The sequence below is a fragment of the Chiroxiphia lanceolata genome, chromosome 19 (genome assembly GCF_009829145.1).
Source record: "Chiroxiphia lanceolata isolate bChiLan1 chromosome 19, bChiLan1.pri, whole genome shotgun sequence".
NCBI lineage: Eukaryota > Metazoa > Chordata > Aves > Passeriformes > Pipridae > Chiroxiphia > Chiroxiphia lanceolata.
In genome coordinates, this window is record NC_045655.1 from 9,993,250 (window position 1) to 10,012,379 (window position 19,130).

The following is a 19,130-nucleotide window of genomic DNA, read 5'->3' on the forward strand; positions in this document are numbered from 1 at the left end:
ACACTGCAAAATATAAACACCACAATTAAAAGCCTCAGAAGCAGTATCTGCTGTGCAAGGGGTGTTTACGTTGTGATTTGAATAACTCAGACTATGTTACATGTCATCCACAAATGAGCAAGCAATTGAAGGCAAGAAATTAACTGCAGGGTGTTTATTCACACAGCTTCCTTTGAAGCACAGTTACTTTGTGTGGAATAAACTGCAGAAGGGAGAAGGAAAGACAGGCTAAGTCAGGGATGCTCCCAGCAAGACTTTAAAGGCTCAGGAGGGGCTTCAGTTCTTCAGTTTCTGTTTTAGCCAAGATCTGCATCCCAGAAGTTCTATCAAAGTAACCCCGTGGCAGGCAGGAGTCTGCAGAGTGCCTTGGTGAAGTCTGTGAGAGGTGAGGGATGAAGCATCTGGTACCAAATGCCACAGGCAGCCCTGCTTCTCCCCTCATCTCCCCAGAGAACCTGCACCCCGAGCTGCCCCTATTTTTGGAAAGGGAAGGTGCTCCCCCAGGGCTGCTCTGTGAGGGGACCATCATGGTGCAGACCTGCTTTTGCATTTTAACCATCATCACGAGTCCCACTCAGGATGGAGAAACTGTTCTGCACGTGGAAGAAAAATATGCACATTTTGCTGAAACTTGCTTGGTTTTGGGAGGGCACACTCACCATTTCAGCAGCAGGAGCCAGATATGCAGCAGATCAGTCAATCTCTACAGCACTACCATGGAGCCAACCCATCTGACCCTAACACTGACCCAGCCTGGCCAGAGCAGCACCAACAGAAATCACATTGGTTTTGAGGAAGGGAGGAAGCTTTTCCTGCTGGAAACGCCACGACCAGCTCTGAATGTGGCAGCACACATCCTCTCAGCAGGGACAAACAGGACAGCAAACCTCCCTCACTGGTTCACAGGCTGCTGGGATATCTTATAAATGATGGAGGACCCGTAAGCAAGGAACAGCTTTTCACCCTTCTCTGCTCTTTGCTGCACCCCTGATGACAGGTCACCTTCCACGTAGACACCACTTCTTCCCCCCATTTCTACAGTGTTGTTGTTTCAGACAGACTGTAGAAATGGAAGGCAAAAAAAAAAAATCACCTGCTTGAGCAGAGAAATTTGCTGATTTACTGTCTTAGAAGTGTCCTCTTTAGAGACCTGTGTTTCTGTTGCAGGCCAGCTGCCTCCTGCACAACAGCAGTTCCCTGTCTCCTTGGGGAACTTGAGATATAAGCCAGGCCTCATCAGGTTTACAAGTGCCAGCTGAGCAGTTCCATTTGATGGAATTTGAGTGTGGCTAATGCATTGACTTTAAAATATTAAAATCATTAGTTGTTTTAAAAAAACCCCTATTTTTCTTCCACTTTTTTATCAAGTGGGGCCTCGGACAGGCCTGGTGCAGTGGGGTGAGGAGAGGTGGGTGCTGGCACAGTGGCTTGGAGGCAACTCATGTGGCAGTAAAGTTTTGTTCTCTTCTAGAAGGGTCTGAGAGGTTGGCAGCACACCACACACACACGAGACAAAACAGCTGTGGGAAAGAGAAGAAGAACACAGTAAGTTAAATGTTACATAGAAAAGGAAAGGTATGAATTAAAATGCTATGACAATACAAAAATTATATGTGGGTGAGTCAAAATCAAAGCCAATGCCATGTCTGCAAACAAGGGAAGATTTTATTTTTTTTTTTTAAGTGCACCCTACAACAAGAATTCCCTCCTGCCACTGCCTGAGTGTGGAGGGCAGTGTGGTGGACAGCTGGGCCTGGGAAAACCAAGGGGGCCTGGTGGGGTGCTCGAGGTGGGGAGGGGATTTGCCAAGGCTCACTCAGAAAAGGGGGCTGAGCACCACTGAACTGCAGCAGAGCCAAAGGGGAGCCCAGTGCTGAGCACCCCGTGAGGCTGCAGGTGCTGGCTGTGCCCAGCCCTTTCCAGTTCCCAAACTGACAGTAACTGGGAAGAATCTCAGCTGCTTCACCCCAGAGCTGCACATCATTTCATTTCCCTTTCTCCCACAGTGCTCCCACAACCAGTTCCCAGCTTCACTGCTGCCACAAGTGACCCTGAATACTCTCTGTGTCCTGCTGAGCACTGCCAGTGGTCCCCACCATCCCACCCATCCTCACCCCCACGACTGACTGCAGCGGTGCCAAAGTGCCCTGTGCCACCCAGCCACTCTCCCTTCATTTGGAAGGAAATCATATTCGGAACAAAAGGCTCATTTCTCCTAATGAGATTAATTTTGCAATGCCCTTAACGAGTGACTTATCGCAATTACCGCGGATCAGCTCCCCCGCCCCGCGGGCTTCAAACCAAAATGGCAATTAGTGAAAGGCCTGGGTCTGTCTCAGGCGAGTGCCACGAGCTGTTACACATCCTCCTCCTCCTCCTCCTCCTCCTCCTCCTTCCCAGGACACACCATGGCACCCGGGACACCCCGCCCGGCCTTGTCACATCCCAGTGCCTCTGGCTGAGTGCTCCCGGGGCAAAAAAGGCTGCAGGGCTCAGCTGGGAGCCAGCCAGGACCTGTTCCAGAGCCTGTGCCTGGACCTGATCCACAGGGCTGATGCCACGAGCTCCGACAAGAGCTGGGATATCTGCTAATTCCCAACCACCCATTCGCATGGATCTCCTCTGCCCTCGGCATGGGCCTTCCTGACCACACCGGGGAGGTGATGGTCATTATGTTTTTGCCTGTCTGGCCACCATTCCCTGCTTACAGAGCTCATAAACAGCTCGAAACAGCTTTGGGGTGTATGCCCAGATGAAGCTTGGAGAGAAGAACAAGCAGAGGTTGTTGTCCAGAGCTCGTTTTGGACTGACCAGGACACTGCAGATCCCGACAGAGACACAGCAGGGAGCTCTTCAAGATGTGAGGCTGATCCCAGGAATCCTGCACAAGCACGGGGCAGGGCCAGCTCAGCTCGGCCTCCCCCTGGAGCTCAGTGCAAGGCAAACCTGTGGGCACTGTTCTTCCAACACTGCAAGCTGCACTGTGGCACACACAGAGCTGCCCCTGCACACACCAACACCCCTCCTCGGGGGCAGACGTGGCCTTTCCCTACAGCCCACGTGCCAAAGGCAAATCCCAAGTCTGGCAAGAGATCATCTCAACACTCATCTCCACTGTACTGGTGCATCCAGCCCAGCTGGAAATTAAATCCCTAACAGTCCATATGCCCAGTTTCACTCAAAAGGCCAGTTTTCCCCCCTCTTGTTTATCTGCTCCTGACCCTGCTCTTTCCAAAGATGTGATGATGCAGCAGAACTTTATCAGCCAAACTGACAGGGACTTATGAAATTAAAGGCCAGCAACGACTCGTTGATCTATGGCTGATTTGCTGTGTATAACGAGCCAGGGCATCTCATTCAGCAGCCCCTGAATCCAGCACAACGATTTTGGGAGAAGCTAAAGCACCTTTCAGAAACACTCTGGTTACAGGAGGCAGAAGCTGAGCATGAACCTGCAGGCACTCAGCAGGTCTGGCAGTTGCCTGGTAACTCTCTGAGCAGTGAGGCCCAATCATGAGTCTGAGAACTGGGTAACAAAAGGCTAAAGCAACACTTAATTAGCTGCTCGATTGATGGCTACTTCTGCCTTAGCTACAACCCCTAACTCATTATAACAGCAAGGGATGCCCATGGGTCAGTAATAAAAGTTCCCTTCAAAGGAGTTCGAGCCCCTGTTTATCCCCAGAGGACTCTATCAGTCAGGGAGGGAGCAGCCCACCAAAGGGTCTGAGCAAGTGAAAGATGTTCGTGCCAATATCAGCTTCAAAGAAGCCACTCTGATGTCAAAAAATAATAATTTTCTTTCTCAACCGCCAAGATAAAAACCCCAATTATTTGGCCAACAAAGTGAAGGTGGATTGAGCAGGAACAGAGACACAAATCAGAGCTTGGCCCATCCTTTCTGCTCACCAAAGCTGTTGAGCCACAGGTGTCTGTGAGAGGAGCCTGCAAGAAGTTAAAAAACAAAGCTGCCTGTCCAAAGGAGACTCCATGTGGGCTTTTGGCTGTCTCATGTGTTGTCAATCGCTCTCTCAAAGGCAAAAGGAGCAAGAAGAACTTTCCTTCTTCAGCTCAGCCTCCAGAGACCAGCTTAAAGGGGAAGGGCAGTGAAGTCACCCCAAAGCTGGTGTCTTTTGGTTTATGCCCTCCTTGGAGTCTCCACTGACAGGGGGAACTGACCACCTCTCATTCCAGGGTAGAACTGAACAGAGATCCCTCAGCTCACTTCCTCTTGGAGCTGGCAGATGGCTGTGGGCTTTCAGACCGTTTGCAAACCTAAAATCCTTTCCGTGTCAGCTGTAAAACCGTGGGCGAGGAGTTGGCTTACTCCTCTTTCCACCACTTCTTTACTCTTAAAAAAGACTTTAAAAAAGGCTTTCAACAGCTGCTACTTACAGCAAGGAAAAATAAAATACACCCCAAGCCTACACTTTGCTCCTTTTCAGTCTCTATAGCAACAGAACACAGCTGGCCAAAGCAATTATCCTGCCTCTGGCTGCTGAGATGTTTAAAGGCTGTTAGAAAAATGGGAAGTTGTGGGAATACCTTGAGTGTGATCACAGTAACATTTCCATTTAATTGCTGAGAGATGCTTTGAGACTTTGCTTCCAAATGAACATAGACAAGTGCACAAATACAGGATCACTTCAGAGAACTGAAGGAGAAAGGGAAAGGCAGCTCCAGCTCCTCATCCACTGACTGCAACTGTCTCACTGTGGACTCCAAACCAGTTCACCCAGTTACAGCCTCCATGGTTTCAGTTCTTTAATTCTCTTTCTTTAAAGTCTATAATATGCATTTTTTTGGCAACATTTTGTGTATCCCATACACCACACCATCATCTTCATCTTCTTACCACACATTAATTACCCTTTTGGAGGTATTCTGTCCTTTGATTTTAAACTTGGATCCTTCCCCTGACCCTTTATACCCCACAATCCCACTCAATTCATTCAGCCCTAATAAAAAGGCAGCTATGAGCACTTGGAGATAGAGGATTCCCTAATTCAGTCTCACCAGCAAAGAATACATGTCCTGTAGCCAAGCACCCACACTAACTGGTGTGGCAAGAAAGCTGACAAAGTAATTTCAAGCCAGAAGAAGCTGCCAAAGCCTATTTTGAAGGCCCCACCTCCCAGACGAGACGACCTCAACCTCTGGCCTGCTGGGCTGTTACAGCTGAGCTGACACCTCAGCCTGTCATGCCCAAAAAACCAACAATCCCAGGGACACTGTCTGTGTCCTCCTGAACAAACTGAGGAGGTGTGAATAAAAAAACCAAACAACTGTCTCACCTGGGTTACCTTATTTTCATTGGGATCAGTTACACGGTCTACTCCGTACTCCAGCACATCCTGCATGCCCGGCTGTGATGGACAAGAAACATCAGCAGCTTTGTGACTCTTTTGGTTTAAAGTCTGTGGGTCCCACAAATGAACGAGGACACCCCTGAGCCCCGAAGGGCTCCAGTGCCAGCCATGCCCTGGGAAGCTCTGCCCCCTGAATCTGGGAATGCCCCACTCGGAGCAAAGTCACACTCCATCATCCTCTACTTACAGGGGTTCTGTTCACCAGCCAGTAGGCTCTCTCCTGGCAGTCCAGGGCGTACCTGTCCTCCTTCTTCCGCTCCTTCCCTGCCCTGCAAAGCCAACAACAGGGGAATACATGACTTTTCCCCTCCTAAAACCAGCAGGATGAGAAACAGGGAACACCTCAAGCCTCCCCTGCCCCATCACATCTTGCCTCAGCTAATTCTGGGGCTGCAGATCATGTTCACATGGCCACACATGGCTTTTGAGAAATCAGCATCTTCCTAAGCTGAGCTGGGAGCAGACACATCCCCTTTTGATTAGACAGGCAGCCCTTCGGTAGCTTTATGCTGACAATCCGCTACTCGCCATCAGTCCTGCTGCTTCATGTTGATCCATCTCCCATGTCCCCGGGCAAAATATGAGGATTGCCACATAGAGATACATCCTGGACACGTCCCATCCCTGTCTCACAGCGAAGTGGGGCCATTTCTCACAAGAAATTATTTGGAAATGGTACCAAGGAGTGTTCCCAGGCACCAAAACCCACATCACCTCTACAATTAAACAGAAGAGGCACTAGCATGGGTTTGGGCTTGGACCAACTAATTCTTTCCCAGAAAAGTCCTGGGCACAGTTTGGGACTTAGCATGGGGAAGGGAGCATTCCCAGCAGGCTGTTTGCATGTGGCCTCCCTGCTGTGGTGAGCAGGGTGGATGCAGGCTGCTCTCACCAGTCTGCCCCAGCAGCACCAGCAAACAGCCGCAGACGAGTTTAATCTGCTAGTTCAGACACAGGCTCGGTATCTGACTTTAAAACTGCATTTGGCATCTCTTAGCCCAAGTCTGACCTCAATTTACAAGAACAACAGTCTCGTGTCTAATGAGACAGTTATCTGATGAGCTGTATTCCGGGGACTTGGCTGCCATCCCAGGGAAGACAGAGAGGCTGCTGAATAGCAGAGGCAGTGCCTGCCGAGCTGGGAGGTAAAAGGAGGTTAAAGGGATCCACAGGAGTAGGAAAGATCCTATGCCCAAAGGAGTAATCCCATCTAACATTCACCAACTTTCCTACTTGAAGGATTCAGCTTCTAAAATCAAGTCATTTCAGCTGGGTGTCTCAGTATGCACCTCACAGTTTTCTCCAGAAATCCCTGCTGGGAACATTTACTGCTTCTTCATTCAGGGCACTCCATTCAGCTGTGAGATGTGCAAGTAATAACTGACCCAGACCAACAAGAGGCCCTAAGTCCAGTGGCCTGGTACACAAATGCTCCTGGACAACACTGAGCTAAATGAAGCTGTCCCTAAGGAGGGCTTGCACACTGCAGCATCAGACCTCAGCTTCTTCAGGAAGCCACATCAGGTGCAAAATCCAAACCTCTCCTAAAAGTCATTTTAAAGCTGCAGTTGGTGTTTTTGAGGGGTAATTTAACTGTGCACCAAGACAGCCAAGCTCTGCTCCTTGTACCCTCCCCAGTGATGCAAATGAGGGAATGCAAGTCAACTCACTTATACTGCTCCTTGGCCTGCATAATGACAAAATCCCACTTGTAGTTTATTTTTTGATTGAGCATGTTGTAATGTTCCTGGAATAAAAATTAAAAAAGCAGTTAGTGTGAAAATTCTGACCAGGGCACTCCCATGCCAGGGTTTTCTTGACTCTCCATAGCTCAAGGAGGCCAAGCTGGTAAATGAGCCAGGAAATCTGGATTGTTCTGAACGTAATTACAAGAATTGCAACAGTTCAAAAATCCCATGCAAGGAGAGCAATTACCCCTGTTAAAATTATAATTCACTTCCCAGCATTTATCTGTACTGGCTGTTTTTACACTTGCAAAATTTGGGCTTTTGATACTGCTGGAGTAACACCTCATGCAATTAAAGAGGTGATTTTTTGCCATCCTCCATTAGCAAGAGAGGGCTAAAGCTGTAGCAAATGAGGGGCTTGTCATGGAACAAGTGCAGCATCTCCTCACCTTTTCATATTCTTCCAAAATCCCTTTCCTCTTAATGTTCTTCTTGGCCAGATAAATGGCTGTGCAGGGAGAAGCAAACAAGCAGTCAGTTATACTTAGACCAACAAGTCCAAGAACAATTAAAACAATTAAAAATCTACCCACATGACAAACCCAGGAGTCTTTGTCTGCTACAAAAAATATCTTCCTAACCACGAGCTCCAGGCTCACAAAAGCCCACTGGAGAAAAAAGAACTCAGTGCTTTCACTCTGTCGTGGATGCCCAGGCTGGGAGCAGCCAGGCAGAACCGGCGGCGTGTGCCTCCTGCCAGGAATCTCCCTTCCTTTGGGAACTCAGCCAGGCTTTCATGGATCAAGGGATACTGGACCAAATCCTTCAGATGCTGAGGTTCTTCAGAGTTTGACCTCCAAGCTTCCCGAACACAGGCCAGTGTTTTGCTCAAGTTCTAATAAAAACATTCCAATCTAAAAATGGGCTTTTTTATTTCCCCGGGAGATCTACAGCCTAATGCAGATAAAAGCCACAGAGGATAATGCTGGTGTAAACAAATCAGTCTGTGAACTGCACAGCCCACGGCAGCAAACCAAGCTCATCAGCCCAAGTTTCATGACCAGCTTTACACTAAAAAGCATCATAAAGGCAACATAAGATTTATGTGGAAAGAGCCATCAGGAGATATTGGAAGCCACTGTGCATTCTATAAAGAAAGAACCATCTCTGAATGCAGGGTTTGATCCAAATCTACAGGAAGATAGTCTTGGGCTCACATCCAGGAATACACTTAACTACTCAGGGAAATCTAATCCTGTGTTTAAAGTCTTCCCTACCCAGGAAGGTAATTCAATGTGTTCCTGTCGGATGGATCTTAGTGGAACATAAGAGCTTAAGCACTTTCTCTCATCAAGGCCACCACGAGATGGTCACACCCTCAATTCAGCACTACTGACAATTATTCACAAGAGAGCACGAAAAAATATGTAAGGGCTGGTCACTGCATGTGGAGACACAGCACAAGGACAGAAGAGCAAACATGGTGCAGGACTTTGCACAAACCCACGGGCTTTCCCTGCACCTCCCAAACACGAGCAGTGCAGAACTCACCATAGTCTGTGTCATCAGCAGCCCAGCCCTGCACGGGCCAGAAATAGGGGGTCTGCAGAGAAATGAGTCTCTGGTTAGTGCACAAAGGCCTTGAACTCATGCCAAGAGGCACCTGGAAGCACCCACACTGGAGGGAGGAAAGTTCTCTGCTGTACTCAGAGCCTCAGCTCCTCAGCTGTGTGTCAGCTGGCACCGTGGTGCAGGACAGCTACAGGAGAATCGACTGCCAGTATCAAATCCACTCCACCTCTCCCATCAGTTAATATGGACAACCTCTCCCTGCTGGCTGAGCACTCACATTGAGATGCTGGAGCCTGATTTGGCACCATGTGGGAACCAGACTCCTCATTCCAAGTACCAGTGAGGGCACTCTGATTTCCCATTGCAGTGGAAACAGTCCAACCACAAACACTGAAAACATCCCCTTATTACTGTGCTTTTTGTATGTTCATTATTCAATGATCCCAGATCATTCTACTTCCAACCAGCAATTCCATTTGCTACTTTAAGAGCTGGAAGAGAACACACATTTGGAAGAAAGCACAGCTATTATTAAGCTGAACAAGTACACTAATTTAGTTGAAGAAACTATCACAGGTTCCCTGTAAACTGCACTCTGAGGCTTCTCTGTGGATCCCTTCCTCCTGCACACTGAACAACTGCAGGGCTGCACAGCCTGGACTCACAACTACAGGTCCTGGGGAACTGCCCCAGCTGCCTGTTTTTAATAAAAACTAGTGCTGAACCCTCTCACAACAGCTTAGAGAAGCTGCAACTCACTTGAAACCTGTACAGGCTGCCATCTGCCTTGAGGGTGAGGTTCTTTGGCTCCTGAAGAGGGTAGATGTATCCATATTTGACAAACAGGTCTCCCAGGTGGAGTGCCTCTGAAAATGGAGAAGGCAGACGTTTTGATTGCACAGAAACACTGCACTGGAATTAAAAGTGAGCTCCTATGCAGGGGAGAAGAATTCATCTAAAAGGTTTTGTCTATGGAGACCTTACAGTTTTGTAACTCGAAGCTGAAAAAGCCTCCATTTCCACATTTTTACCCACCTTCTGAAGTGATCTGCAAGCGCTGAAGGATCCACTGCAATATATCATTACCTGCAAGGCAAAAAAACCCCATCAGGTGAAAATGAGACCTCTCCAGTCCACAGCCCTCACCGAGCTCCGAATCCCCCCAAGGGCACAGACCCCTTTTTGCAAAAGTACTTTCAAATGCACCACACAAGGCAGCACAGATGAAATGCACTGCTGGTCTCCCACTGGCCATCCTGTCACTCACCAAGCCAGCACCATTCCCTGGGAGAGGGAGCCCGAGGCAGGCAGTGACCTTAGGATGGCAGAGCAAGAGTGTGCACAAGCACACCTGGCCTGAGCTGCACCCAAACCCTCATCGGTGGCTTAGAGAGGGTTTAAGCAATACAACAGATTTCACACCCAGGGAAGGTGAAGTGCCTTAAGCAATGCAACAGCCTTCACACCCAGGGAAGGTGAAGTGACCCTTGTTTTGCATCACCTTGTCTTGAAAGATTAACTGCAAAGAACCTCCAGATTCACAGATCACAGTCCTGTGTCAGCTTTATAAAATACCAGTGACTGGTCCTCTAAGAGTCCTTGAAGGAACAGAAGGGATACCTGAATCTCAGACCCAAGCTGCAGTGGTAACAGGATTTATCAAAGAGAGACAAGATTTCTGCGTTCACACACATTTTATCTCTCCCAGTTCTTTTCTTGGAGTGTGAGCAGTCACACCCACAGTCAGCATAAATCTCCAGCAGTTTATGTTCTGTGGGGCAAATTTCATGAACCTCCTTCCATTTAAAGAGGGTAAAAATGCACTTGTTCCCTGATCAATTACTGTTTTTTTCTTCCAGACCTCCCTTAGGATTGCAGACTGAGGTGTTGACCTTTCTTGACATTGCAGTGATGACTTAACTTTCTAATAGGGGCTCAGAGCTCTTATCCTACTGCCTGCTTCCTGAAATAGATGAAATTAAAGGATTATCTCATCACTCATTTCTAGACAGCTCTCTCTGTAAGCACTTTCCCCCAAAGGTGCACATTCAACATCGAGGTTTATTTGTGAGCCATTTTACTGATTTTGAGTGAATTTAACTAGTTGGCCTCCTGCACATGCAGAGCCAGGCTCTCTCCACTGGATCTGTGTCCACTGCTCCAATGCCTTCACCAGACACTCGCTAGACATGAATCAGTATCTTTTGCAACACCCAGAAGTCCATCAGTATCCATGCAGCTTGTGCAGCACTAAAAATATCACAGTTTAGAGAGCGGTGAGCAAAGGGACTGGAACTCACTTGCCCCTCAGAAGTGGACTAGAATTTATGACTTATGCAAGAGGTAACTTGCAGCACTTTTGGTTAAGGAACCAGAATGAAGCAGACAGCACGCAAAGAGGATGAGTGCAAACAGGCACTGTCCCTCCACACCAGCTGGCCATGGACTTTTAGGAAGTGGTATTTTATGTTGGGCAGACATCAAGAGAAGTTCTTGTTCCCCTTCACTTAATCTGTGTGGGATGTCACCTTCAGCATAGGGGAATCTTCCCTGCAGCGCTGCCTTAACTATTCCCTGACAGCTCTGGGAGGCAAGGCCAGCTCCTTTGTACATGCAAACCTCCACCAAACTCAGCTGCATAATAACTGTGTGAGCCAGGATGTGGTTTGCACTGCAATGCATGGAGGGTGCTGCTGAGAACGAGCTTCAGATGTGTCCGAGTTCTTCCTGACCCTTTCACCGACTGACTCTACCCACGGGCAAGAGACTTCAGTGCCTCTGCATCCTGGCTTTAAAAAAAAAAAAATTGGGGCAAACAACACCCAGGGCCTACCAGACTTTGCAAACACAGTGGGGAAAGTCTCCTGAGTCGCCTGGAGCAAACTCACTGGTTTCAGTGGGAGTTTTTGTTCTGAATTTCAAAGCGCTGCAGAAAGACCAAAGCGGGAGGAAGAAACTTTGGTAAGAGTGTGTGTGAATATTTACAGCAGAGGGTTCCTCACAAGAGCTTTTGTGGAGGCTTGGAGGACAGGGAAGCAGAGGTACTGATAGTGCCCAGTGAAAGGAGGAGCAGGCACAAGGAGGCTGAGATAAGAGCTGCCTGTAACACTGAACACAGCACAGCTCCTGTCTGCTGCTTCCTCAGCCTGCTTGAATGAGGCAAAGCTGTCACTTAGAGGCACAGAAGTGGGTTGAGTATTTTGTGCTTTTCCTGCCTACTAAAGAAAAATTATTACTAGGAGTAAACATTAAATGGGAGACTAATTGCTTATTGCTCATTTCTAAAGTACCATCTTTCAGTCTGCCTCCAGGCTGCTTATTTTAATGGGGTTTTAATATTTATCTTTATTTGTGATCCAGCCTCACTGGGAATATGATAAGTCTGGAGGCTGCAGTACCTACTCACCTCTATGCTGAAAGAAAGCAAGGTCACTTGAGTTAACCCCCATGAGACAGCTGAAAGTGCAGGTTATCAATCTTTGTGTCTCTGACTCAAAGAGCAGGAATGAAGTGAGACATAAGTGAGTATGAGATAAAGGGAGCAGGTACATCTCAAAGGATGTACAGGGAATATTTGTTGGGAACAAGGGCTCCAGCATTCAGCCAGGCACTGGCAACCCTGGCCATGGGGTCCACACGCAGCTTTTCTCTGCTGAACTTTCTTAGCCAGGTCCCTTCCCCCAGGGAAGCTCTTACCTGTCACAGCATGTGGGATGCTGGCAACCATCACTGTCTGTGTCTGTGTCTTGATGCCTGTGTCTGGACTCTGCATCTCCATCATAAGTGCTTCGATCTGCAAAGCATGGGATGGGATGGATTACAGGAGTGGGCAGGAGGGAGCCCCAGGACCACTGCAGCATTCCAGAGGGGTGGGCAGTGGTGTGCCACAGGAATGGATTTGACAGCCACAGCCCTCTCCAAACCTCCCCCCTGCCATGAGAGATGCCACCTCCAAACCACGTCAGCTCTCACACTGACTCATGGGGTCGCTCCCTCCCACTGAACACAGCCAGGGTTAGCAGACCAGGGACAGGATGCAACCACTCCATGAGAGCTGAGTTCAGAAAAAAAAAAATAAATAAAATCTCTGCTACCCATAAATGTTCCTTTCTGGCTCAGTGGGATCTTTTCTGGGGCAATTTGAAAGAAAAAAAAAGGGGAGGAAATAGAATCTGTGCTTCTATTGCACAGATCCCCCAGCTGTGCACAGACTTGTAGATATTGCACCATGCACCATGAATATAAGCAATATTTTGGCTGGAGACCAAACAGCAAAGGTTCTGTTTCTGGTCTGCTGATAATCACCAGGCAGGACTGCAGAAGAGCAAGAGAAGCACATTGCTTTGCTCTGGGGCTGAGCAAGAAGCTCAAATTGGGGTGTGGGGGGATGAGAACTGTCCTTTGAGACAGCACAGCCTGAGACACACAGTTTTGAGACAGGGTCTGTGGGCAGCAAAGCTCAGTCCCTCCAGGGATGGGGCAGAGACACATCATCCAGAGCAACATCATGCCATCTGGCAGCATTTCCCACCTGGACTCCTGAGCGATGCTTTTAACAGAGGATGAGTCTCACCCTCAGGGCCAGACCTCTTCTATTTCTGGTTTCCAATTATCTTTAATTATTTTAAAAGATCTTTTATTTGACTTCCTACTAGCACCATCCCAAAAGCACAAGAGCCCCTGCTTCCCCTTGGGATCCTCTGCTCAGATGGGTGGATTGGGCCACGCTCCTCACCTCCCTGTTTTAGATCATCCGAGTGCCGTGAGAGCACTGGCTTTGGGGATGATGCTCTTCTTTCTGTCCTCTGCTTCCAGAGATACTAAATCAAAGCTGTTTCAACAGGACCAATTTGGTCTCTCTGCACATTCATTTTGGGTGAGGCTGTAGCTTTTTAACTAGGAGTAGAGGATTTAATGAGTGTGACTTGATGACACTCACGAATAATGAAGGGCATTGTCTTCACAGGCACCACAGTGACTTTGTTCCCAAGTCTTGCCAAGTTCAGCGAGGATTTAAGCTGTAGTGACAGGATGCACCCTGGGCCTGCCAGTAAAACTGGATTTTCAACTGCTTTTAAAGGCAGTGACAAATTAATACTAAAACAGAGAAGCCTGGTAAAACTTCACACAAATATTTGTATAAATACGTATACAAAATATTTTAAAATAGCAAAACCAGACCCAAAGTGATGCAGGCTTTCTTAGGCCTTTCAACAGAACCTACAATTTCAGCCTCAGCAAATTCAAGGCTGTGCATGGAGAGATGCCTGTGGAGCTGTGTGGGATGAGCTAAGGTAGGATGGTCCAGCAGGCAGGGCGCTAATTTAGGAAATTCAGATTCAGTTCCCTCTAAGCCTCTCAGGTATCTTGGGAAGTCACTCTCTATAACTGCACAGTCACTCAGCAGGGAACACTTCAGCACCTGGATACAGGGGGCAAACATAGCCCTGCTCATCCCCACCACACCCCAGTGCTGCGACCGCCCGGCAGGTCCCACCAGGCTCAGGCAGGATTTGTTCCCTGCCAGTGGCACAGCACATCCCGCTCCAGCACAGGGCTGCTGTTCCACCCTGGTGGGCTCAAACAGGTCTTTAAGCAGCTGAGAGCAGGGAATTGGCTCAGAAACCCACACAGCCTCCCAGCACAGCGTGTTCCCTTCCTTCAACCAGCAGCTCTTGCCGCCTTCATACCCTGCCACACTCCCTCTTGTCACTGGAGAAATTATATACATTAAAAAGGAAGGAGCTGCTGTAAGGGCTGCAAACCATTCACCTTGCTGATCAAAACTCAGCCTGTCTCTTCTCCTAAGGGAACACTGGTGATTACAGCGACCAGGAGTTGCCATTGGCACTGGTGAGAGGCCAGGAGGGCTGGTTAAAACCCAGCAGGAGCATTTGCTTGCTTTGCTCAGGGCTCCAGTACATTCTGTCATGCTTTCAGCCAGGAAAGAGCTGCCTGCTTTGAATTTTGCAGAGCCAGAAGCCACTTCCTGGTGCTGGCTGGTGGGTGGAGATGCACACAGAGGTAAATATCAGGACTTCCAAAGGAGCCAGGCTCTGGGGAGAGCTCACCTCAAGCACAGAGCCACCATGGGGCACCTGGAGTTCTCCCTTCAGAGCAACAAGAATCTCTTCATGGGGGTGACCTCACCCTGAAAGCCGCAAAGGAGCAACAGGAAAACTGTCTGTCCCCCATCTGATTGCAGAAGTCACAGGGCTCACTGAGTGCAAAGCAAAACTCAAACTCACAGCTTGGGAAATGCCCAGGCAGATGAGGACCAGCAGCTGCTGGAAGGTCTAAGCCTGAGAAGCCAAGCCTGGCTGGAAAAGCCCCCAGCCAGGCTGTGGATGGTCCCTCCCTGGTTGCTGTGCAGCTTTGGGAGCAGCCACTGGGGACCAGAGTAAGGAAGAGGCAGAGGAAAAGGCAAACAGCATCCAATCCATCAGCCCTACGCACAAGGTATGAGTCACAATGCAGCTTGTGCAGCACAGCAAGAAAAAAGACACAGCCCAGCAGCTGCTGGAAAGCACAGCCCTGCTTCCAGCTTCGCCAGGGGATGCCCAACAGAGCCAGACCCTGACCCTGGGGCAGGCACAGGCACCAAGGGCTTGGCCTCACTGAAGTTCTCCCAGCATCCAGCCAAGTGCATCCAGCCAAAACGCATTTCAGGGGCTTCTGTCCCAACAGACCCTTGTGCCAGTATTCTTCTCACCAAGACAGTTTAGGAGGGGAACAAAATAGAATAAAGCAGCCTAAGTGTCAGCATGAGTGTTTGCTGGATGAGCAGGTGTTGCAGGGCCTTGGAGGGGGCTCTCCAATCCCCCCCTGGGTTCAGCCATGAAGACCAAGCTCCACATCCAGCCCGAGTCGTGCAGAGCAGCCTCACAGCAAGAACACAGCACTGGTAAAGCAACCCCCTGTCCTTTCCTCATGTCAGTGGCAGGATTGCTGTGATCACGAGCTTCATGCTGGAGCAGCACCACAGAAAGGCACACGGGGCCAGCAGCCTGAGAGCAGGGCAGGGATCCCCTGTGTGTCAGCTGGCAGCAAAGCGTGAGCACGGGCTTAAGCAATTAACAAAGCTCCTCTCTAGGATTTTAGGTCCTTGTGGATTTAAGCCTGTAAGGTGCTCACTGGATGCTCAGCATCCTCAGCTCCCACCACAGGCAACCTGTAAGGGTGCTTGGTGTACCCAGACAGCTCTGAGGACGTGGCTGTCTGCACACAGACCACACTGCCATGGAACAGCCAAGGCTCCAAACACAGCTTCTCCAAGGTCTGGAAAGAACAGAGGAGGAACAAAAGCAAAGATGAGAGCCAGGGCCTTTCTGCTGACCACCCAGGAGCTTCCTTTCCTACTGCTAACAGGTCTTAGACCTGCAGAGCACAGGCACTACTGAAACCCCCTCGCTGCTCACAGTGTGAGTGGTGCTTGCTCTGTGTGTGAGTGGTGAACACTCTGTAACAGCAATTTGCTGTACTCTGACAGGTCTTCCCACCTGAGGAACTCGGAGCACTTTGCAAAGGCTGCTGCACTCCCACAGAGCAGCTGAAGCACAGCTGCTGGCGGTTGTTTTCTCAAAGCACACAGCTTCTCCTCTGCACCCCCGCACTCGACTCCACAGAGTATTACTCAGTGCAGAATTTAGCCCAGAGTATTTCCCTTGGCAGGGCTCCCCAGCCAAATTTACCCTGCAAGACTCAGCATCAAAGAAAACACCCTCTTTACTTCCTCTGGCGTAAAAAGCACACTGCTTGTACCAAAAAGCAGTGAAAAGCACACATTGCTATGTAAGGCTCATACCTTAGCATTGAACAGCCCCAAATTCCCCTCCCTTCACCCCTGAAATCCTCCTTAGGTCATGGGTGTTGAGGAGAGCTAACTACAACTTGAACAGCAACTCGCTGGCTGTACTTGTCACTGGAAATTCAGTTAATTCCACTCAACAGGATAAGCCACAGGCAGGAGAGGTGAGTAGGAGAAAAGCTAGCTTAACACTGCTTTTTAAAATCTGCAGATACCAGTTATACTACAACTGGTGATGCTTTTGAATGAATGCTACAGAAAAAAACCCACCAAATGCTTTACAAAATTACACATCACACCCAAAAGCGTGGGCGATAGTTCTTCCCACGCCTTAGAGTGCTTCTGGTCACAAATACGCTCATTTCTGAAAAACTGGAAGGAGGCAGAGAGCAGACATTGGCTGTAATACATCCTCTGAAAGCAGACATCAGCTGCAAACACTGGGAACCACGCACTGGACCAACTGGCCCAGAGCTGCATTGACTGGCCTGGCACTGCAGGTGATGGGTTTTCCCCTGGGAAACAACACATTTGAGTGGTTTGGGGGAAAAATATAGGAGGGGGAGGAAACGTGTCAGGAGAATCATTCAGCTGAGGCTAAGCTATAAAAATAAACAAAATTACAGTTCTCTTTTCTCCGTCACTTCAGCACACACCGACCCCCAGAGCCAGTTGGGGTCCACGGGGCTCTGCAACAGGTCATGGCCCCAAACTCCCGGGGATGGGGCTGTCACCCCTCGGACCCCACACGCCCAGAGCTGCCCCGAGGGAGCCGTGGCCGAGCAGGATGCTGTGAACACACCTCACCCCAGTCAAAGCAAAGCCAGCGCTGCCCCGGGCACCGCATCGCCCCGCCCGGACGCGGCCCCGGCGTGCCCGCCAGCGCTGATGCCCATAACGGTGCGGCTGTCCCGGCGCTCACCTTTTTGAGGAAGGCCATCCGCGGGCGGTATCGCTGGCCCTGGTCGAGCCGTGTGACGGTCATGGTGGCGGAGAGGCGGCGGAGCGGTGGCGGAGCGGTGGCGGAGCGGAGGCAGTGGCGGAGCGGCCCCGGCCGGGCGCACCTGGCTGCGGGCACCCACACCCGCCGGGGGCGGCGCCACCGCCGCGCGCCGCAGCCAATCAGCGCCCGCCGCCCCGCGCTCATTTGCATGAAGGGGCGCGCGGCGGCCGCGTGGGGGCGCTCGAAGGAGCGCGCGGAGGGGCCGGGAATTGGGATGGGATGGGATGGGATGGGATGGGATGGGATGGGATGGGATGGGATGGGATGAGTGGGATGGGATGGGATGGGATGGGATGGGATGGGATGGGGTGGGATGGGATGGGATGGGATGGGATGGGATGGGATGGGATGGGATGAGTGGGATGGGATGGGATGGGGTGGGATGGGATGGGATGGGATGGGATGGGATGGGATGGGATGGGATGGGATGGTGTGGGATGCGATGGAGTGGGATGGGATGGGATAGAGTGTAGTGCAATGGAATGGAGTGGAATGAGATGGAAGGAGGGGGCCAGCGCTGGGTGCAGGGCCTTATGTCTGGGTTTGGAGCAGGGATGGGGGTCGATGGAAGGCCGATGGTCCGGGTGGGGTGATGCGGTGCCCAGGGCAGCGCTGGCGCTACTTTGGCCGGGGTGGGCTGTGTTCACAGCATCCTGTTTGGCCACAGCTCCCCCGGGGCACCATTGGGTGTCTGAGGTCCAAGGGGGGACAGCCCCAGTTCCGGGAGTTTGGGGCCATGACCTGTTGCAGAGCCCATGGATCCCAACTGGCTCTGGGGGTCAGGCTGGGGGGCAGCGTGAGCTGAAGTGACAGAGAAAACAAAGGTGTAGGGTCATTCTGGAAGGTGCTGGGTGCCAGCAGCAGTCCAGGAGAGCCGAGTTTGGGAGTCACACTGGAAACAGCCCTTTTCATAGAGCAGGTGATGTTGGGGAGGCAGCAGCTGGCAAAGCCCCTGTGCACTGCTCGTTTCTCTGGAGAGGGGAGAATCTCCCCCTAAAGCAGTCCTGGTGTGGAGCCGGGCTGAACATAGGCACCAAGGAGTTGTGACTGGGAATTGTGGTGCATGTCCTGCCCCTTGAGTGCCACCAACCTCGGGCAGCTCAGCTGTGGATGCAGGAGCCGGCTGGGCGGTTTGGGGAGTTGGTGGCTTTTCCACGTGGGGAAATGGTGACGAACGGTGACGAGAGGAAGACCATGGGGTTAAAGTGCTTCCTCAAAACCAAGCTGTCTCATGCCCATGGGCGGGGGAACAGCACCTGACTGGCAGCACTGGGAAACCAAGAGCTCTGTTTTCCCGGTTTCTTCAGAAAGCGGTGGGATTTCCTTCCTGCTGTTCCTCGGAACCATCTGTAGTTTAAAACAGAACAACTTGTTTTGTTATACAAGTGGTGGTGGGAGGACTCAGAAATACTCCAGGTGAGGTGCGAACACTGGCCTAAGCAAAGGATCAATCACCACCAACTGCACAAGCCCCACATACTCAGAGGAATGGTCATTTCAACCCAAAATACTGACTTTAATGGTTCCACTGAGGAATACAGGTGTCTTATTCATGAGAAACATTTGAAAACTGGGTCTACAAGTGAGTTCAGAAATAAAATTGTCTTGCAGGAAATCCAGGAGAGATAGCTCTGAAAAGCCCATGCTGAGGTGTGAGCTCTTCAGCCTTGTTGAGCTCCAAAGATCCCGGT

At 50.2% G+C, this 19,130-nt stretch overlaps 1 protein-coding gene across 4 annotated transcripts in view; it reads right to left on the reverse strand.

Annotated features, from left to right (window-relative positions):
• The window catches only part of RGS9 (regulator of G protein signaling 9), a 31,220-nt gene extending 13,732 nt beyond the window's left edge, over positions 1–17,488 (reverse strand). For all 4 annotated transcript variants that reach the window (XR_004360337.1, XM_032706933.1, XM_032706935.1 and 1 more), the window contains exons 1-9: positions 17,359–17,488; positions 12,326–12,422; positions 9,665–9,715; positions 9,389–9,495; positions 8,609–8,660; positions 7,507–7,565; positions 7,040–7,116; positions 5,557–5,638; positions 5,304–5,366 (exon numbers count right to left, since the gene is read on the reverse strand). Coding sequence is in view for 3 of the 4 variants with exons in the window: in XM_032706933.1 (XP_032562824.1) it covers positions 5,304–5,366; positions 5,557–5,638; positions 7,040–7,116; positions 7,507–7,565; positions 8,609–8,660; positions 9,389–9,495; positions 9,665–9,715; positions 12,326–12,422; positions 17,359–17,421 (651 nt within the window). In the remaining variant the exon portion in view is untranslated. The remainder of the gene's footprint in view (positions 1–5,303; positions 5,367–5,556; positions 5,639–7,039; positions 7,117–7,506; positions 7,566–8,608; positions 8,661–9,388; positions 9,496–9,664; positions 9,716–12,325; positions 12,423–17,358) is intronic.
• Positions 17,489–19,130: the final 1,642 nt, after the last annotated feature.